The sequence below is a fragment of the Urocampus carinirostris genome, chromosome 5 (assembly GCF_059441175.1).
Source record: "Urocampus carinirostris isolate Australia breed hairy pipefish chromosome 5, RoL_Ucar_1.0, whole genome shotgun sequence".
NCBI lineage: Eukaryota > Metazoa > Chordata > Actinopteri > Syngnathiformes > Syngnathidae > Urocampus > Urocampus carinirostris.
Window position 1 is genome coordinate 38,597,086 of NC_142353.1, and position 22,675 is coordinate 38,619,760.

At 39.7% G+C, this 22,675-nt stretch overlaps 1 protein-coding gene across 2 annotated transcripts in view; it reads left to right on the forward strand.

The window, feature by feature from the left end:
- The window catches only part of pi4kab (phosphatidylinositol 4-kinase, catalytic, alpha b), a 44,695-nt gene extending 32,411 nt beyond the window's left edge, over positions 1–12,284 (forward strand). For both annotated transcript variants that reach the window (XM_088336709.1, XM_088336710.1), the window contains 12 exons: positions 701–821; positions 887–1,016; positions 2,498–2,641; positions 2,719–2,789; positions 4,207–4,307; positions 4,381–4,485; positions 4,553–4,678; positions 4,744–4,864; positions 5,996–6,155; positions 6,218–6,307; positions 10,320–10,403; positions 10,484–12,284. In XM_088336709.1, the coding sequence (XP_088192835.1) occupies positions 701–821; positions 887–1,016; positions 2,498–2,641; positions 2,719–2,789; positions 4,207–4,307; positions 4,381–4,485; positions 4,553–4,678; positions 4,744–4,864; positions 5,996–6,155; positions 6,218–6,307; positions 10,320–10,403; positions 10,484–10,535 (1,305 nt within the window). In that variant the 3' untranslated portion in view covers positions 10,536–12,284. The remainder of the gene's footprint in view (positions 1–700; positions 822–886; positions 1,017–2,497; positions 2,642–2,718; positions 2,790–4,206; positions 4,308–4,380; positions 4,486–4,552; positions 4,679–4,743; positions 4,865–5,995; positions 6,156–6,217; positions 6,308–10,319; positions 10,404–10,483) is intronic.
- The last annotated feature ends 10,391 nt before the right edge of the window (positions 12,285–22,675 follow it).

Genomic DNA, 22,675 nt, shown 5'->3' on the forward strand with positions numbered 1-22,675 from the left:
AATTGGTGTACGCCATATAACAATTTTCTACGGGAATAAAAAATAATAATTAAAAGAAAAACTTGTTTCGTTAGACTCATCTCGTCTAGCCCATTTCGGCTCTAATCCAGATGGTCTCAGTTACTTGTAGCAAACGACTTCATTGTAGATTACTCATTTTGTCGCTGTGTTACACATAGTCTGTCTTGTGAGTAAATAGGTTTTGCGTTGTGTTCTGTACGGTTTCTATACAGGGAATTTCAATCATTAATAATACCCATACATCAATACATTTTTTTAGTTTACATAAAATGAGGCTCACTAGAGGAAGCTGGCATGAATGTCCATTATCTTGTTGCTACGAGTACCCCCCAAAACCTTGTGAAAGGCTGGGAACAAAATGAAAGGAAAAATGGGTCTGTTTGTCACTTTGAGTCTCAGTATTTGTGTTCTTGTGCTTTGTAGCACTCACTTACAGTTGCACTACGCAATACAGCGACATCTACAGTGTCCCTTAAGAGCCTATTTTCTTATTTTGAAACAATAAAAATAAGGCTTAGCAGATCAGCTGTTTTATGCTTTTGTTTTCTGTTGTTTTCACTTGTTTAAAAGTAATTTTAAACTACAAACAAAATTTGAATGCAGCCTCATTACCACACACCGGCCCTTTCTTCCAATTGCTTTTCCCAACTTTGCTTTCTCCATCTGTATCTTCTTAAAGATGGGCTATGTGCGGGAATACATCATGTGGGCCGCTCAAAAGTCGCAACTCCTCGCTCACCAGTTTATCTGGAATATGAAGACCAACATATACCTGGATGAAGAGGCCCACCAGAAAGACCGTGAGATAAATCCCGATTTATCGAAACAGAGGCAGGAACTGAACTTTCTGTCTTCCTATCCGCAGCCGACATTGGCGAGCTGTTGGAGCAAATGGTGGAGGAGATCACAGGCGGCTTGTCGGGACCAGCCAAAGACTTCTACCAGCGAGAGTTTGACTTTTTCAACAAGATCACCAATGTGTCCGCCACCATCAAGTAGGGAAAAAAACACAGCATTTATATTTTCATGTAACTGCTTTTTTAACATTTGTGTAAATATAGAGGTGTGTCCAAACTGCTGCCCTAAGCAAAAATTTGATCTATTTCTCCAAGATTTAAAAAAAAAACTGGACCAAATAACCAAAAGATTGGATCGTTATGTAAAAAAACAGACCACAAACCATGAGAGTACTTAAGTAGTCCATGTTCTACCTAGATCAGTGTCTGAAAAAACGTCTGCCCGGAGGCCCGAGGCTTGCATCTTTTTCACGTCGGGCGTACAACTTACAAAACGTCTCCGCCCGGATCAATCAAACGATTGCTTTATTCCGATTTCGAAATCTTCGTCCGGTTTGGAAATTTCGGAATTTCGATTCGTTTGGCAATTTGCATACTTGGCAGCCAATCAGAAGCCTGCATCGAATAACTCCCGGACTTTCCTGAGTGTTATAAGGTTGCGCATTTACATATCATTTTTCAAAGTAGACGCACTCAGAACACAAGAAAAATGGATACGTGGTTAGGAATCGAGCCAAAACCGCAGCCCCAGAAGAAACATTCAAAAGAAGCTAACAAAATTTATGACGCTACTAAAAGTAAAAGTACATTGAAAGCATCATGGAAAGAGGAGTTCACGTAGATTGTAGCAGATGACGCAACACAATCATTGCATGAATGAAGATGAGTAAATACAGGTACATACTGATTGCAGAGGGAAAACAGTGATGTCATATATATGCAATGAATGTTATTAGTAGATTTTTAATAAACTTAATTTTAAAGTGTTGTTCTGTTATATATTCTGATTATCAACCCTTAATACTTTGCAACAATTGGGGTTTTTTTTTGTGATTAGTCGTCTTATTGTGTTTCAACTTGATGGCTGCCCTGGTGTCCGGTAACTTTTTGTCATGAGTTTCAGACATTGCCTAGATGTTTGTAGAAAAATATTTGGGTTTCTGTTTGAAAACAAAGCAAAAAACAGACGTGTCCTTAGGTTTTTCACCATGTTGCTTTCAGATGAAAATGTCTGAGGTAAAGGTAAAAAAAATCTTTCAAGCAGGAAGTCCTTTAAGAAGTATTGTATTAAAACCAAGAAGAAAAGGACCCACGTCACCACCAAACTTTGCCCTCTTGATAATTGCTTTGTTTACGACACAAACCTCTCCCGTGTGCTTCAATGTTTTGCTCTATAGCCGATCATTTCCAAAGTGTTGCTTTGCTTGAACGTCCCTCTGATTACACTTTGGTCCGGAAGCTACTCAATGAAGCTTGTGATTTGCCGTCTGATGTGTCCCGCTTAGGGATGACAAAAACTCCCCTCAGTTCTCATTAAAGCAGTAATGGTAAATATCCAAAGGTGAACGTTCCTCCCCTGTGAACGACAACAGACCCGAGCTGTCACCTGCGGTGGGAAATCATTGGCTGAGATACCCATGCATGCACGTATGCTCACTGCGTGTTTTTTTCCCAATCAGACCTTTTCCCAAAGGGGAGGAGCGGAAAAAAGCCTGCCTGGAAGCACTCTCTCAAATCAAAGTCCAGCCTGGCTGCTATCTCCCCAGTAACCCAGAGGCCATTGTGTTGGATATAGACTACAAATCTGGGACCCCGATGCAAAGGTGTTTGCATTGAACAGTCTACATTCGTTCACCAAGCAGAATACTTCACACTAAACCTTTTCAAAAAATGTGTCCAGTGCCGCTAAAGCGCCTTACCTGGCCAAATTCAAAGTGAAAAGGTGTGGCGTCAGCGAGCTGGAAAAAGAAGGTATTTTCTTGTTTTGTCCCGAGAATGTCTTTTGACTAACTCCAGCTTTTAAAAATCATTGGAGTGGTGATTGATCGTTATCCAATTGAAAGTCAAGTGGCAAAATGGCCGCCCCCGAACAATGATAAAAACAGCCGTATTTTGGTGCTTAATTACTTTAACAGAAACACAATTTTTAATGGGCATTCTCGATTAGGAAGCTTGAACAGTGTTTTTTAAATCAAGTTACTTCGAGGCAATATAAGGGATATCTTAAATGTAAAATGTATTGCTTTCCTCTCTCCTACATTGTAAAGAAACGGGAAATAAAAGTTCCATTGGCAGATAAGTTAGCTTAATGTAAATGTTATTTTTACAATATTTTTCTGTTGTTGTTGTTTTCTTCTTATCAAAAAAGTATACAACTTTATATGTTAACAAGGTAAGACTTGATGGACATATTATTTTTTTCGAGTTGACATTATATGACAAATTTTTCTAGCAAATAATATACTCGTATTTAAACTTTTTCTCAATGTACAAAAAGGTTAATTATACTAAAACCAGAAATTGTCATGATTACTATTTGTCATGATTACCGATATGCTTCACCTGTGCCCGCTCCTTTGGCCCCAACTGCCTCTGAATCTGATTGGCTCTCTGTCCCTATTTAAACCCACTCCTATCTGTCCCCTGTTGTCAGTCCGTCTGCGAACCTCAGTTTACTCTAGGCAAGCTTTTCGACCCTGACTCACTCCTGTTTTTGTTCCCGTCCGTTTCCTGGCTCCGACCCATTTTTTTTATCTTGACCACGTCTACTCTCCTCTCCTGGCTTTTGACTCGTTGCTGATCCCGACCACGTTTTTTGCTACTGACCCGTTTTTTCAGTTCCCGACACCGCCATCGCTCGCCACGGAAGTGCCACTTCCTCGTTCAGAGCGACCTGCTCCCCGCGACCAGCGATCTCCGGATCGTGTGCGCAATCCTTTCCTTTCTTCCCAATAAAAATGAGAGAAATGTAACGCAAGTGGGTCCTGTCAGAAATAACCATTTAAAATAAGCCTTTATAGGGAGAAATATGTTCAAATATAATAAAAAATAGCATAATGGTGAAATAAAGTGAAGTAAGAAAACATTGAAATACATGAAAATGTAGTTCAATCTGCCAGTGAGACGGGTTATTAATTATTTATTCTTTTATTTACTGAATTTTGGGGGCTAAAAGAAGTAAAATAAAAACCAAGTAAAAGCAATTAAAACAGTTGTAAAATACATTTTAAAAAGCAGAACTGTGTTCTGTTAGGGCACTTTATTATGTATTTTATTCATTTATTTTACAGCACATAATGGTTGAATTTTTTTTTTGCGCTTTATAGGATTTTCAAGCTATAATCTAACACCGAAATTGCGTGACCGCCGCCTTTCGCCCCCCCTGCAGGTCTGCGGTGTCGCTCTACAGACGAGGACAAAAGCGAAGAGGAGGCCAAGAGAATCTGCTGGCAGGCGGCCATCTTTAAAGTGGGAGACGACTGCCGACAAGTACTGTCCTTCCGCTGACTTGAATGTTTCCACTGTTTTATCGGGTACTTTAAAGTGTTGATTTTGTGCCCAGGACATGCTTGCGCTACAAATCATCAGCCTGTTCAAGAACATCTTCCAGCTGGTGGGCCTGGACCTCTACGTGTTCCCTTATCGGGTGGTGGCCACGGCTCCAGGGGTAAGTCAAACTTTAAAAAAGGGAAAAAAAATACAACTCATGTTAACTCTTATTTTGGGGGTGACAGTGTGGCGTGATCGAGTGCATCCCGGACTGCAAATCCCGTGATCAGCTCGGCCGCCAGACAGACTTCGGAATGTACGATTATTTCCGTAACCAGTACGGCGACGAATCCACACTGGCTTTCCAGAAGGTATCGTCTTCAGCCGATTGAGAGCTTGGACGGTCAAGACTTGACGTTCCTGTTTGTCCTTGCAGGCGCGCTACAACTTCATTCGCAGCATGGCAGCCTACAGCCTGCTGCTCTTCCTGCTGCAGATTAAAGACCGGCACAACGGCAACATTATGCTGGACAGCCAGGGACACCTTATCCACATTGGTATGCGCTTTGACGTACATTGATACCTGAGGATACGAGCTTAATTCGATCCGGGATCGTGCTGTTACCTCGAATTGCTTGTGTAGCGAGCACGTTTTCCCAATATGAAATAATAGAAAACTAATTAATCCGTTCCGGACTCCCAAAGGCATCCAAGTTAACCATAAATAGCCGTCTTCCAGATCACTAAAACCATAATTAAATAGTAATTGAAATACAGTAATAAGATCAATTAGCTGATATCAACAAAATAAAATCAGAGTTTATTATGAACACTTACAATGGAGGGATTCCATTATGCTAACGTAACTGAGGTGTATGTGTGGTCCAGAAGTAGTTGGAGGGTATAGGTGCGGTAAGAGTAACAGAGCATGAGGGACTGTTGATAATATGTATGCACTTAAATTTAAAGTTACTGTAACTTTAAACAAACATACACACAAACATGTTTTATACCGTGCTGTTTTCATTTTTTTCCTTTTAGTTTAATGAAGTGAAGCATTCCAAAAACATTTTTGCGACTTTGTCACCTGCACTCACTGCTTCCTTATGCCAAACCACAGAGTCACACAGCCACTCCTCTTCTTGAATTTCTCCAACCAGCCATGGCTGACCTTAAAATCCATTTTGCTTGTTCCAGACCTTGCCTCAAGTTGTAGGTCCTTGTAGACCCTGCTGTCCGTGATGGTATCTCTCACTCACTACTTGTCCCATATCCACCATAAAAATGTCTTTCCATCTCTTCATAAATAGTGGTTTGCGATTTTGAAAGAACAGTCACACTCCTTCCTTTTCCAGACCTCATAGTTAGGGTCACAAAGAGCCACAAAAAAGAGATTCAATATGATAAAAACAAACTTGATCAGTAATATAAACAAGTATGCGGGTTCAGTCATCTGATGGGGAGAAGCCCATGTGCAAACTGGGACTGATGCTGGCAGTAGGTGGTCTCTAGTGGTAATCTTTGGGAATGCTCGTAACTTGGATTTTCTCTCATATATCGAAATCCTCGTCTCTAGAGTTGCTCGTACATTAGAGTTTTGACTCTACTTTGGTTTCACGTCAGCGCCACCTGCTGAATCCATCATACCACTTTGTTGCTCACCCCTAACCTTTGATTTCGACCCCCAGACTTTGGCTTCATGTTCGAAAGCTCTCCCGGCGGCAACCTGGGCTGGGAGCCCGACATCAAACTGACGGATGAGATGGTGATGATCATGGGTGGCAAGATGGAGGCCACGCCCTTTAAGTGGTTCATGGAAATGTGCGTGAGGGGTTACCTTGCTGTCAGGTGAGTAGAGCCGCACCCTGAGTAGTCCGCACGTGACTTTACTGATGAGCGGGTGATTTTAGACCCTACATGGATGGCGTGGTCTCTTTGGTCAACCTCATGTTGGACACGGGGCTTCCCTGCTTCAGAGGACAAACCATCAAATTGCTTAAGTGAGTTGCCATTTTCAAGTTATGAGAGTTAGCTGGTGGTTGGAAACTTCACAACAAGCAGCAGTTTGCCAGGTCGAAGTAAAGAAAACATTTTCACACAGTAGCTCATTTATTTGGATCTTCTTACATATTAATTGCAAAACGCCATTGACCCAGCACCAATAACACTGTAGATAGATAGATAGATAGATAGATAGATAGATAGATAGATAGACAGATAGATACTTGATTCATCCCCGTAGGGAAAGTCACACTTCCAGCAGGATCCTTGTGTTGAAAAATAAAATAATAAAATAAAGATATAGAGTACAAAAATACCCAATATAACGTTTTGCTAAAGAGTATTTAAATAGTGCTACGGAAATACACACTGTAATGAAAATAGGATTATATGCAAATGTGGGGGTGGGGTTTAATGTGGGCTTTTACTTGCCCGGGTGGTGTTAAAGAGCCTCATGCCATGAGAAAAAAATGATCTTCTCAGTCTGTCTGCGCTTTTATCTTGTCTTTGGAAGGAAATTGTTTGAGGATTTCTGAGTTACCTTAGATTTCTGAAAGAAGAAAATGTTCACTTCATAAAAATAATGATCAGTTTCATAATTTTGAAGGAGCTACACTTTTAAACATCAATTAGAGGTTCCTTTATTTAAACACACACACACACACACACACACAGTTTCACTAAAAACAACACACCCAAATCAATCATTTCAACAGAATTATAATTGAAATATAATGGAAAAAGTGGTGGGTATATTGTGGAAATTGACTATTGACTAAGTATCACTCTACAATGTGGTAGGTTTAAAACCATAAACTACATAACTACAACAGACATTATTAATTCTTACCACATTTTCAGGAATTGTTGCTCTTTAGAGGGACGATGTGCTATTAGTTGGCCACTAAATGTTGCCGTAGTGTGTCGTGCAAAAGAAAACAAATGCTAAAAAGCAGAAGGTTTTGGAGAGGATGTCGTTGGGCGTCGCCCCAAAATATACGCAGAGACAGAAATATGGCGGAAAGGGAACATACTTTATTGCATCCGTTCATTCATTCAAGCCATGTTCGAAATTCGTCCAAGAGACGCTGGGCATTATACAGTGTTCAAAAAGATCACGTGATAAATTTCTCGGAATCGAAAGTGTTTTTTCCGGCCCCGACTCGCTCAGTCAACAACTTGTGACTTCTTATATCAACATTTTCTCATAACATCCTGCCACATGTCTGCACACAACAGGCCACCGTCAGCTCGAAGGCCGCTGATTTACAGTTAATCCACAACAAAGGAAGGGAATACATACTACAAAGACTCAAGTAACCAAATCACACCATTTTTTTCTCATTTTTGCCAAGCCTTTTGCATGGTCTCTGGGTATCCGTAATAAGCAAGATGGTGGACAATTATGTCAGCCCCCTCTAGGTGATGCCAATGTTGATTAAATAAATGCAACTTTTTGGACCTATCAGTAATTCATGTTTCCTTGACACTTGATGTTTTTTGCCTGGTATTTAAATCAATGTTTCTTCTTTTAATTAAGTTTTTTACCAATAGAAGCTTCAACTTTGTCTCTTTTAGAGTGATTAGTGTTATTTTGAAATGGCTTGCACTCAAAATAGGCAACATTTTCTCGTCTAGCAGATGGTATATTTGTTTTGATTATTTTAAGTGTTTATTTTTTAACCTCGAAAGTATTCCTTGAATTTCATAAAAATATATTTTGCTTGTTTTTTTAGATGATTTTTCTTGTTTAAAAAACAAGAAATATTCCATTCCATAAGACAAAAAAAAACAATACAATCAAATCTCTGCTAAATGAGATATTGTGGCTAATTTTAAGAATAAATGTTCTTATTTTACTGGAAAATGAAACGTAAAATGTCTTAAAACTAGTAAAATTCCACTGAAAATAAGTACAATTTCCTGCTGTTGGAATTAGATATCAAAATGTACAGTTTACCAAATTGTTCGAATTAGTTATCTGACTCCATTAACCAAACACAACCTACATTCACCCAACAATTTATGCACGCTCGTTTCTTGAGGGAAAAGATGAACAGGAAGCCGACATTTCCACACGGGGGCAGATTTAATTTCCCTAACAATTTAACTAAGTGTACTCCATCAAACTGACAAATTAGTGACATTTGAGTCTGTGGGAAGCCTTTTTCTCAAGTCCTTTAGCTTTCTCCTATTGACCATCTTCTCCACGCATAAAGGCGTGCCGACTCCTCCCATGGGCGCGCCAAGGAAGCCCCCTGGGCTCACCATCTCGGAGAAGAGCGTCTTGATGTCTGGGGTACTCAAAACAACACCGAGCGTTTCTCAAAACGTCCTCCGTCAGAGTCCTGTTATCAACAGAACTAGACAAAATATTCTGCATTTGGAACAGCCTGACCTGTTATTGAACTAAAGCCTACGCAGTGAAAATCTTCATTGCACTGTGAGTCAATCGTATAAAATCCTTTATAGTCAAATGTATAAAATCCTTTATCGTCAAATGTATAAAATCCTTCACTGCCAATGGGATAAGATTTGTTTTTACACTGCAAAACAACACATTAAAAATACTTGAAATCAGGAACACGACCCACCATCATCTAAATCAGATCATTTTGCCTATTTTAGCTACATATCTTAATATTTTAAGGGAAAAAAGGTTGACCTATTTTCAAACAAGGAAAAAAAAAAAGAAAAAGATGCAGCGTATGATATTCTTTCCGTGAACACATAAAAGCATATACAGATCTTACATCCTGTCATTTTTCGACGTATTACCGTAAATTCCGGACTATAGAGCGCACCTGATTATAAGCCGCACCCACCACATTTTAAGAGGAAAACCAATTTTTTTACTTACACAAGCCGCACCTGTATATAAGCCGCATGCGCCAACATTAAATTTTTTTAACACAAACTCAAAATTAACCCAGACCCCACTTTAAGTCCCGCGATTGTAACTGAATATCCTTCATTAAAGTTCACAGTCCAAAAATCACAGCCGGCGAAATGAACGGAAAATGATACCGGTACTTAAGGTTTGATGCAGACCGGCAGAGTCCGAGTCCCGTTGAAAGTAATCCAAAGAAAAAAGTGTATATTTCCAAAGGTAAGGGTGGGAAAAATATATATCCACTATTGTCCGCCGTGTCCACAAACACTCACCTTTACCGGTCCCCACTTCCCGTCAGCCCGCGTTTGTTAGGCCCCTTCTTTTTAATTCGCCCGTCCAAAACATATCAGAATAAGTGTCTGAAATAAATACATTACAAACATATACAGTTGCAAATACATATTATACATGGTTACACATATTTACAAAGAAAGACGATACACCGAGAGAGTTTTCAAAGTTTTAATAATAATATTACTTTCATCCCAAACGGTGCCTGACAGGGCAGTTAATGGTAGCAACACGCTAGCAACACGCTCGCAACACAGTGAACGGGTCTGTTGAAAAAACATACCGTACTTGTAAAAATCATGGTAAACCGTCCTCATCTTCCTTCTTACAACTGAAGCCATCAGAGTTTTCTTCCTCAGTGTCGGAAAGAAGCAGTGTCATATAGACGTCGTCCCACGCTCCCTCAGCCTCACTCGCGCTGTCACTGTTGCTGATGTGCCCTCCTCTCCGTCACGCAGCAGACCGGCTTTTCGGAACCCGTTGTTGATGGTGGATTTTTTGATGCTGCCCCACGCTGTCAGGATCCACTGGCAGACTTGCGAAACAGTTGCCTATCGCATGCAGCCAGTTTTAGTGAAGTTGCAGTCTTCCTCGCCACATATATTCCACCGGTCTAAATCTTACCTTTTGCACTCGAGCGCCGCTGGCGGCCGTAAGAAAAATTACATAAATTGGCCGCGTCACTGAATAATCAGGGTTGAAAGTTCGGGGGAAAAGTAGCGGCTTATAGTCCGGAATTTACGGTATTTATCCTCTGCAAAGAACGGCAACGTATGTGTTGCAACTTGTGTCCCATCTTAAAATTCGACGCTATGTTGTGATTGCAGGCAGCGCTTCAATCCGGGTTTAAGTGAAAAAGAAGCAGCCGCCTTCATCATCAAAGTCATTCAGAACTGCTTCCTGAGCAGCAGGTCGGTACCGAAACGTCAAAAACGTCTCATTCCTTTAAAAGTCAACTAAAATTGACACGCTTTTTTCTGTTTCCCCACAGGAGTCGAACCTATGACATGATCCAGTATTACCAGAACCAGATCCCCTACTAAACCGAACGCTTGTGCCTGAGCATGTGCACCACTAGACGGCATGCATGTGTATGTGCGTGCCTTTACCGTAATTTCTGGACTATAAGTCGCTCCGGAATTTTAATTGCATCTGACAGAAGTTGCATCATAAAGAAGCATAAGTTGCACCTGGAGTACCGTATTTTCTGGACTATAAGTTGCAGGTTATTTTTCAGTTTGCGACTTATACTCCGGTGAGACTCATATGACAAATTATTAACACTTTATTATAACATTGATCGGTACTGTATATCAATTCACATGTTATTTTCACACTAAATCACAAGAGGGCGCTCTAGGCCTGTATTAATTGTCATTGTCTACCTCCGGAATTTACAGGATGTCGTTTACGAGTGGCTCTGAGGATGAAGATTTGATTGGATTTAGTTGCTTGGAATGAAGATGATAGTTTGGTTAGCATGTTCTTTAAGCGACATTCATCTGACTATCTCTTACTATGTTTTTTCTTTACTGACTATATGTATGTACGTGTAACGTCAGTATACCATGTTCTCTATTTCGTTTTTATTTTTTAATGCCTTTTAAGACGACATGTATGCGACTTATACCGTATTTTCCGGACTATGAATCGCACCAGCCCAAAAAATGCATGATTAAAAACAGAAGTCCCACTTGGAGTATAAGTCACATTTTTGAGGAAATTGATTTGATAAAATCCAATACCCAAAACATACATTTTATTTTGAAAGGTAATTTGAAATAGAAATAACAACAGGCTGAAGAAGTGTACGGTATACTAACGTTACATGACTGATATGCTGGGTAATGTCAGTAAAGAGGTGACATCTTAAGAGTTATTCCAATAACTAGCATAAAGAACATACTAACTAAACTTTCAGTTTCGATCTAAATCACTAAACCCAATGAAATCTTCATCTTTGAAATCACATTTACCGATTAACAACTCCCCCAACCCTGGTAGACCATACCCCGCTTTCTCTTCTCTGTTACGACAGCTACGCTAATTAGCAACTCCAAACTTTCTTTCTGCTGCAGAATATGATTTTATTTCCGTTGCCATATTTGTTCTCCAACTTCTCAGTCGTTTTTAGAAATTACCGTCAATGTTGAAATGATCAACACAGGGCTAGAGCGCCCCCTTGTGGTTCAGTGTGAAAATGACGTTTGTAACGATATAATAATGTGTTATCAATTTCACACATAAGGTTTTGGGGGAAAAAAACCTGTGAAATGATATCATATAATGTCACACGTTTTCAAATAGTGTCTTAATAATTTCACACATGAGTCGTGTCGTAGTATAAGTCTTATCCCCGGCCAACGTGTGGGGAAAAAAACCTGCGACTTATAGTCCAGAAAATACGGTAACCGCGTTCTCCACCGGCTGCGTCATGCAACAAATTGTTTGATGTCGTCTTGCCTTTTCCCTAAAAAAAGTCATTTATTTAGCTATTACGCTCAAAATGTGCCAATTTGAAAATGTTTTCGCAGTTGTCATGGCGATGATGCAGTAAAGGCTTTTTGGGGTGAACCTTGTGGCATAAAGATGTTCCTGCCGTTAAGTTTTTTCAGTAATGGTTCTTTTGGGTTCATTCCAAGCTGCCGTGCTAGTAGTATTACGTCACTTTGTAAAGATTCTGCCTCTCTTTGTACATTTCTAGCCGTGACCCATCCGTTTTCTATGTATTTATGCTTTTTCAATCAGAATGCACAAAATGTCGAATTAAATAAAGATTATATTAAGATAAACGAGTCTCCTTATGGATTTACATTTAACATTCCATGCTTTATTGCCAGGGTTGTCGGGGCACCACTTCCTCTGGTGTGTCGTGGGAAGGGTTACTTTAACTTGATTACTTTCAATTACTTTTGGATTACTCCAATACCAAATATGCTAATAAAAGACAAAATAAACTAAATATGAATAAAATTATGACTCACAACACGTGGTAAGCTTTCTCTCCTGGCTTTGATCTCTTTGATCTCCGGCAAAACTAACATAAAATGCGACAGAAACAAAATGAAAATAAATCCAAACAGCTTGCCAACATCATTTTTGCCGTTCCATGTATTTTGTTACTCCCCAAGCCTGCACAAAATTAAAAGTAATTGAAAGTAATCCAGTTAAAGTAACCCTACCCAACCCTGGTCGTGGGCGAGTACAGCCTGGCGGTGCCCATCTCTTCTCCAGCCCGGTTTTTGCGGTAGGGGTTTGCTCTCCTACATAAATCAGATAGTGCTGGTTTCCGTGGATAATAGTGTTGGGAATTAAATATTAAAATGTATCGTTTACCAAATTGTTCGAATTAGTTATTTGACTCCATTAACCAAACACGACCTAGATTGACCCAACAATGCTCGCTCGTTTCTTGATGAAAAAGATGAACAAGAAAAGCCGACATTTTCACACGGGAGCAGATTTAATTTCATTAACAATTGAACTAAGTGAACTCCATTGAATACAGCCGAATTAGTGTCGTTGGAGTCTCTGGGGAGCCCTTTCTGAAGTCCTCCAGTCTTTTGTCTAGGCCCACGTCTTTCCGCAAGATGGTGTGCCGGCTCCTCTCATGGGCATGCCAATGAAGCCCAACATGAGCTCCACCACCTCGCCGCGATGTCTGGAAAACTCAAAACAGCACAGAGCGTTTCTCAAAACAATGCCTGCCGTCCTCCGTCAGAGTCCTGTTATCAACAGAACTAGACAAAATATTCTGCATTCGGAACAGCGTGACCGTCATTGAACTAAAGCCTACTCCGTGAAAATCTTCATTGCACTCAATAATTGTAACTTGTATTTAATCGTATAAAATCCTTTAAAGTTAAATGTATAAAACCCTTTAATAGTAGCAGGAGAAACCTCCTGATTGGACTCTGATACAGCACCTTTAGCATCAGGTCGCCGTTGTTGCTGTCAGAGAAGTTTGGCATTGACAGGTACCGACCCCAGCAAGTACGTTGAGGGGGTCCACAGAAATATGAAAGGAAAAATACTACAGTTTGGTCACTTTGAGTCTTCGTAATTTGTATTCTTCCTTGGGGTTTGTAGCAATCGTTTTCAGTTGCTCCATAAGGTGACATCTAGTGGTAAAATATTACACAGTGTCCCTTTAAGAAGAAAATGAATATAAATAATGACATCACAGAGGCCAAATAATTAGAAAGACATATATAGGCCTGTCTTAGAAAATTCGAATACTGTGATAATGTTCTTTATTTTATGTATTGCAATTTTTAAAAATCCAATTCATGTTTATTTGTGACACACTTAATCACAAGGAGTCTCAAAGGGCTGCACAGACCACAGATTATTGCAAACTACCGACCGGTGTGACACCATCCCCTGATCTAAAACCTACATGAGGGGAAGGAAAAACTCAAAAACCTCAACATGAGGAAAATGAAGAAACCTTGAGAAGGTACCGCACTTGAGGTAATCCCCCTTTCAGGATGACCAGGCTGCAATGGATTTTGAAATAACAAATAATACACATATTGTCAAAAATAAATAAATAAATAAATAGAGAGGGAGAGAGAGAGTAAGGAAGACAGACAGGGAAAGGGAGAGAGTCAAGTCAAGTCATTTTTATTTGTATAGCCCTAAATCACGAAGAGTCTCAAAGGGCTTCACAGATTATTACACTATATTACACAGACTATTTTTCAGAATATTATTATACATTCCCCTGCTCTGGAGCCGACGAGAAGAGTAGGTTATTCATATGCTATAGAGTAGAAGTGAGTTTTAAGCTTAGATTTAAACATTTCCACTGAGGTTGCAGATCGGATCTCAGGGGGAAGAGCATTCCACAGCACCGGTGCCCGGATGGAGAACGCTCTCGAACCAGCAGAACACTTCTTTGCTCTTGGGATCACCAGAAGACCGGCACTCTCAGAACGTAGGCTTCGGACCGGGACATAGGGGGAAATCATATCTGAAAGATAAGAGGGAGCAAGTCCATGTATGATTTTGTATAATACTAAGAGAACCTTGAAATCACATCTAAGGCTAACTGGGAGCCAATGCAGGTTAGCCAAAATCGGTGTGATGTGATCGGACTTTTTTGTCCTAGTTAAAAGCCTCGCTGCGGCATTTTGTACCAGCTGGAGAGACTTGATTCTAGACTTCGGGAGACCAGAGAGTAGTGCATTACAGTAATCGAGAAGGGAGGTAACAAACGCATTCATTATTATTTCCGCATCCGACTGAGACAGTATAGAACGAATTTTAGCAATGTTACGAAGATGGGAGAAAGCGGTTCTAGTAATTTTCTTTACATGCGTTTCAAAGGATAGATCAGAGTCAAATATGACACCTACATTTTTAACTGAGTCACTGTGTGATGTGACATTTGTCAATGTTCACAGCAGTTTTTGAGAATAAGTCGAGGCATTTAGATGGACCAATGACTAACATTTCGGTCTTTTCAGAGTTAAGACGGAAGAAATTGAGTGGCATCCACTCTTTTATCTCAATGAGGCAGGCCTCCAAATTTCCACAGTTTAGTGTGGCAGATTCCTCCAACGGAAGATATAGTTGGGTGTCGTCTGCGTAGCAGTGGAAACTGATATTGTACTTGCGTATAATATCACCTAATGGAAGCATGTAAATGCTGAAAAGAACGGGGCCAAGCACTGAACCCTGCAGAACACCACAGGTAACACTAAAGGGCTCAGATGTCATTTCGCCATATTTAACACAGTGCGTCCTATCTGAGAGGTAGGATCTGAACCATGAGAGGACGGTTCATGAGAGACCAATCCATTTTTCCAACCGTTCTAGTAGGAAATCGTGGTGCAAAATTGAAAGACAGAGGGAGCAATAGAAAGACAGAGTGGAAAGGGGAGAGAGAAACAGAGAAAGAGAGAGAGAGAGAGAAATAGAAAGACAGAGAGTGGGAGGTGGAGAGAGAGGGACTGCAAAAAAGGAAGGAAAAAGGAAAAGGAATGGAGAGAGAAAGAGAGAGTGAGAATAAGGTAGAGAGAAAGGAAGAGGGAAAAAAGTAAGTAAGAAAGAAAGGTAGAAAGAAAGAATGAAAGAACAATTGAGAAAAAGAAAGAAAGAAAGAAAGAAAGAAAGACAAAAGAAAGAAAGAAAAAAGGGAAGGAAGGAATGAAGGAAACGTTTCCAAAAATAATTTTACTAGAAAATCACAATAACCCAGCACTGGCTAAATAGCTTCAGAACAGCTATCCTCAGGGGGCACCTGGTTGGATAACCCTGCATTAAGCCATTGTTGATAATATTTTTAAACTCACGTCATGAATTCATCCAGCCTTAAACTTCATTCATTAAAACGTCCTTTCCTCTTTCATTTTCCAAAATGTCCGCCAGAGAGAAGCACAACACAACATTGGCGAAACCAAAAACCGACTGTCTTTGTGTTTTGAGCAGAGAACCTACTTAAAGATTAATTTACCCATGACATGTAACACGACATAATTTCATAACTTTTAAACTAAGTGTTTATTTAAGTTGAGGCGCAATCTTTGCTGACGTATGCCATTTTTGTGGCATATATTTGCACTTATTTTAAGTCATTGATCAACGTGTTTGATTGGTGGATGAGCGATCACGTGACCAGGGCTCCACATTTCTTACCAGAATTTAAATTTCAAAGGAAAAAAGTTGTTTACGAAAAGCTTGTATGCGCATGACCAACTCAAACTGCGGTCCACGGGCCTCATGCGGCCCGTCAGAGTTTTTCATCCGGCCTGCCAAATTAATATCAAACTAAATAAGTACTTAAAAAGATTGAAAAATATTTTTTAAAAATTGCTTGCTTTTGGTCCAAACTTGGTCCCTATTGTTCTTTTGTAGGTTTACAACAACAACAAAAAACAACTACATAAATAGTACAAAAATGTACAAAAAATACTACAAAACTAATTATCAAATTTCTTGATTGAAAACATGGAGCAATTTTTTTGTTTTCACTCTGAACATTTTTTGGCGCCAACTTTGTCCTGATTATTCCCTAGTGTGTTTGCAACAAAAATACTACCATTATAATATTGCAAACTTAATACAAAACTAAATATCTCATTTAGTTCTTTGAAACCGGGACCTAATATCTTTATTTTTTTTCATTCTAAAAGGAAAAACAATACTTTACTTGTCTTGTTGACATTGTTATACAGTATTTTCCCTACGATGCTGCTTTTTTGGTTGAAATCTTGGCTTTTGTTCTGAATAATTTGTAATGAAAGGATTTTTAATTATTATTTTTGTCATGAGTACTGATGCGAGGCACCTGAACCTGCTCCTTTGATTGGCAACCTGTTACTTTTAATACCCCAGTCTTCCAGTCACCGGTTGTCAGTCCGTCTGTGAACCTCAGCTTACGCTAGGCAAGCTTTTCAACCCTGACTCTCTCCTGTTCTGATTCACGTGTGTTTCCCAGCTCTGACCCCTTTTCTGATTTCGACCACGGTTTTTGCTCCCCCGTCGCGGCTACTGATCGTTTTTTTCCGTTCTCGACACCGCCATCGCTTGCCACGGAAAAACCACTGTCAGATTAATTTGGGATATTAATCTCTGGCTGATATGAGAGTCAAGGAAGATGCAGATTTGATATTTCCAGGAGGCCTCCAGTTACCGCAGGGAGATAAACGGACCCACTCCTCTGAATGACTCCTCTTTCTCACCGTGGCCCTGTGACGCGATTCTTTTTATTAGAAAAAGTCAAGCAGTTGTAAAAACATACCATGATGAGTTTCCTGTACCCTTCAAAATAAAGACTGAAAGTATGCGTGTTTTTAAACAGAATCATATAAAAGAGTAGAAAAATAGAGAACAGAGAATAAAAAACAGTATGAAAGCAAGTATATTTCATCAGAGCCATTTATAACGTGAGTAACTCAGAAAATTACAAATAACTACATGTAATATACCTTACAACCACTCCCCGCGACTGAGCAACCTGCTCCTGTCTCCGTTCTGGTCCTGACAATTTTATACTTTTAAAGTTTGCAATGTACTTATTTGATAAAACTAGAAACAATTTTCCCCGCCTAAAATCGTTGTGCTGTGTTTATCCAAATAATAAACTCAAAGGGGAGAAGAAGTCAATTATTCAACGATTTTTCAAGAAACAAGTATCAGTATTGGACCGTTATCGATCGATACTAACCTGTATTTACTGAGTGACGATCGATACCAAAATTCTCAGTATCACACCTACTCGCGGGCCACTTAAAAAGATGCAACGGGACCTATTCGGTCCGCGGGCCAAATGATATAAATGACATTTCTTTCTAGGAAGTACACAGAAACATAACTGTACTCCTTGTGTCCAATCACTCCTGAGCTATTTCTGGAACCGGCTCAAGGGCCAATCATGTGCTTCTTTGGGGGCAAGACAGTGCCCGCCAGCGGCATGTTGATGACCTTTATCTGTAACAATACCATAACGCGAGTTTCCGCTTTCATAATTCGAAGAGGAAAGACAAAATATTTCGTAAGGACGCCCGCAACAAAAAACTAGCTGAGTGCCACCAGGTTGGAAAGGAAAGAGACGTCTTGTGATGCGTTCATGCTCATCGGGCCGATACGGCGTAGCAAAACTTGTGCCTCCCCCTAATGAACCGACAAACGAGCTTGCGCCCATCAAAGTGTTAGCAAGAGAAAAGAACGTTTGTCCAAAGAACGCGTGGAGACAGTCAGGCCCATTGATGACATGCTGCAGATCATCTCCAATGGTGGCCTCAATGGCGTCGTTTGTCAGGATTCTCATCAATGTGACTCGCTGATGATCTTCACATTTTAACGGCAAAAATAAATGTGACCTCTATTGTCAGTTTTATCAATAAAATCCAATCGGGACATCATACCTGTCGACTTTTTATCGATGTCCACCAATGTTCCCTGTAATTTTCCACGGGTCTGAGCGTTCACACAAAGTCGGTGAGCAACACTTGAAACAACAGTGAGCAACCATAATCCCAAGTGTGGCAAGATAATTAATTATCAAACATGTCCAAAACTTGACAACAAGTTACATTTTGCTGAATTTCCGGCAATGGAAAATTATTTTTCTCTTTTGAATGGATTGACTCATGTACTATTGCAAAGGTTGTACGGCCTACAAACGTCGTTTGTTATTACAATTCTATCACAAGATATCCATTTCTTTTTATTTCCTGACATATTTTGTCGCATAATATTAACATTTTTGGGGGCTTATTTAGTCGGTTGTAAGATACAGAACTGTACTTAATCACATTTTTAGTGGAAGTACAATGTTGGCAACAAGATTCACTTGATATAATTGGAAATGATTTGAATGCAACACAAACTTTTTCTTCTTTTTTCCGTGTTTTTTTCTACTTTTTTTAAAATTCCTTAAAAAAAATAGCATTGTGTTTATTTTTTCCGACCTGTTACATTTTTCTTTTTGTTCTCTATTTACTTTTTTTCCTACATTTCTTTCTTTTCTTTTTTTCTGTCTTTTTTCTATTTTTTTCCTTCTTTTTTTCTCTTCCTTTTGTTTCTTTTTTTCTCAGCTTTTCACTTTTTAATTTTGGTACTTTTTTCTTTTTTGTTCTACTCCCCCATTCCTTTAAGTCATTTTGTGCATAATTTAACATAATATTTGGTCATGTTGGGGTTAAAGAAGTAAAAACAACCTGAAGAGTCGTTTAGGACCCGAAAGAGCCGGTTCCTTTTAGTGAGCTGAGCCGAAGAATCCGGTTCTCGACAAACTCTACTAACTTTACTCAACTTCAATCTACTTCGACTCGACTTCTAAAAACCGCATTTAGGACACAACATCAGGGGAACCTGTGCATTTTTACCTTCATGCACTGTAACTTTGACTTAAGTCGCTTCTTAATTAGTAATTTTGAGCCCTCATTTTTGTGCGCTGGCTAGATTTTCTTGTGCATTGAGAATGTGCGAGCAGTGCGCAATTGCGCACGTGCACAGCTTAGAGGGAACACTGATGCCCACTATGTTTTTTGTACAGTTATGTACCAATGCTAAATCTGTTACACCCTGGTCACCCAGGAAGGGGGTGACCACTTGGGAGGCCCCTTCTCAAGTCAAGTCATATCCCATTTATTTGTAACACCCTTAATCACAAAATGTCTCAAAGGGACTGCACAGATTGCAGTTACACCTTCCACTGATCTTAAACCAACATGCGGGCAAGGAAAAACTCAAAACCTCAGCACGAGGAAAATATGAAACCTTGAGAAGAGGCCTCAACTCGGGGTAATCCCCCTTCTAGGATGACCAGGGTGCAATAGATTAAGCATTGGGTAACAGTACACAAAACATAGTTAACATCAATAAAAGAAAACAATAGGTAATATGTTAAAATTTGTCCAGAAAGTGCATGAGAGCAACGAGGCTGCTTCCCATATGTGCCTGCTGGTTGATGCAGAAGTTGACATGCTTCAGGACCAGATGCTGGTCCGCACTGATCTTGAATCGTCCTTCTCCCCCGTATCACAGGACAGGAAAGTATGAGGTGGGCCTCAATCATAAGCTATTGAATACAAGTGGGTCTTAAGTCTAGATTTAAAAACTTCCACTGAGGTTGTAGATCTTATCTCCAAAGGAAGAGCATTCCACAGCACCGGGGCCATATGGAGAACGCTCTTGAGCCTGCAGATTTCTTCTTGGCTCTTGGAGTCACAAGTAGACCAGCATTTTCCGAGGGAAGGCTTCGTGCAGGAACATACGGGGAAATAAAATCGGAAAGATAAGGGGGGGGGGGCAGGCCCATGCAATTATTTGTATGTTAGTAAGAGAACCTTAAAGTCACATATCAAGTCATATCAAGAGTTAATAGGTGCTACATTGTCAAGTCAAGAGGCATTTGTTTATCCAGCCCTTAATCACAAAATGTCTCAAAGGACAGCACAGGTTAAAAATACACCATCCCCTGATCTTAAACAAACATGCGGGCAAGGAAAAACTCAAAAACCTCTGCCTGGAAGGGGTATTACCTCATGTGTGGTCCCCTTCTCAAGGTTTCTTTATTTTTGAGTTTTTCCATACCCTCTTGTGGGTTTTAGATCAGGGGAGGCTGTAATAATAGTCTGTAGTTTGTAATACAGACGCTCCCCTACTTACGACCATTTGACTTACTAAAAATGGTAGATACAAGCATTTTTTTCAGGATGTCGATTTGACATGTGTGCACTTTTTTCCGAGTACAGGACATTACTGTAGTACTCCTTTTCGCCACTACCAGCGTGTGGCGCTATGAGAGGTCACCCAGCATCCATCCAGAAGAAAAGAAAATCTGCTTCCTTTCCAGCGTGCTAAGAACTTGGACCCGTTTTATTGTTTAATATCTCGTGCATCCATTCAATATGGTTGGTGTAAAGCGTAAAGAAGAGGCGAGCCGTTTCTTTTGAAATGAAAGTGGAATAAGAAAGCTTGATGCGGTTGAGAAAATGGTCGGAACGCTTTTTTTCCGCCACTTTTTACCACAGAGAAACTCTTTACGCTCATCTTCTAAAAGTAAGTTAGACTTAACTTTATTTATCTTTATAGAGCATATTATTTTATTAAATGTTTATTTTATAGTACAAAACATTACAGGTTACTTATACAAGCCTTAAACATACTTATATAAACCTTAAACATACAAAATATAGCTCTGAAGCAACTTACAAACAAATTCAACTTACGATCGTCCACATCATTTCGTTCGTAAGTAGAGCGGCGTCTGTACTTCGTGACATTTTTACAAAAGAACTTTGCTTTCACCTTGTTTTGGAACTATTATTTAGGACAAAAGCGACAAAATTAAACCAATATAGGTTAGTTATACAAGCCTTAAACATACTTATATAAACCTTAAACATACAAAATATAGCAATGAAGCAACTTACGAAAAAAATTCAACTTACGAATGTAAGTAGGGCAGTCTGTGGTCTGTGCAGCCCTTTGAGACTCCTTGTGATTAAGGGCTACACAAATAACCATGACTTGACTATGGTATTTGGATTACATCTCTCACCAGGTAACTAGTAACTGTATCGGATTAAATTATTAAAGAAACCCCTGCCGACCCCCCATCACCCTGCACGAAAGACACACACAATGCAGAAATCCGGGTTGGGTAGAGTTACTTTAACTGGATTACTTTCAATTACTTTTGGATTACTCCAATACCAAATATGCTAATAAAAGACAAAAGAAACTAAATATGAATAAAATGACTAAATTTTGTGCAAGCTTGGGGAGTAACGGAATACATGGAACGGCAAAAATGGTGTTGGCAAGCTGTTTGGATTTATTTTTACTTTGTTTCTGTCGCATTTTATGTTCGTTTTGCCGGAGGTCAAAGCCAGGAGAGAAAGCTTACCACGTGTTGTGAGTCGTCATTTTATTCATATTTAGTTTATTTTGTCTTTTATTAGCATATTTGGTTTTGGAGTCATCCAAAAGTAATTGAAAGTAATCCAGTTAAAGTAACACTACCCAACCCTGGCAGAAATCACATAAGTAGCTAGCATACGTGTAGCGCCGATCTGCACTACACGACACGCTTTGAATGCCTCACTGCGAGGGGCACCCTTAACCCCCTTAAGTGTATCAAATTATTAACCGGCCATGTGAAGGATCATCAAGCACTTCCAGAAAAACAACACAAAAAACAAAACAACAGCGTTCCTGGTGTGTGTTTTCCGTTTTTGAACAGGGCCCCTGTGCTCCAATTCTCCTTATCATGTGACCTTTGATCTATTTGGACAGCGTGACTGAATGACGCTTTCACGGACATAGAAAAAAAAAAAGCGTTCTCTTCTCGCTCGCGATAGAAACGTCGAAAAACAGAATGCATCCGACAGCTGGAACATGCATTGTTATTGAATGACTGCGAGGAAACTCGTCAGGCTTGACTGATGAATTGAGGACATTTTTTATCCCAAATATTATGCATTCCGTTTACTTTAGTAACCTACCCTACATAGTATAAATCACGAAAGACAAGGAATACGTGCAATGTTCCCTCTAATTTTCCACGGGTCTGAGCGTTCACACAAAATCGGTGAGCAACGCTTGAAACAACAGTGAGCAACAGCAATTCCAAGCGTGGCAACTAATTTAATATCAAACATGTCCAAAACTTGAGTTTCCGGCAAAGCAAAAAAAAATTCACTTTTAAATGAATTGACTGATGTAT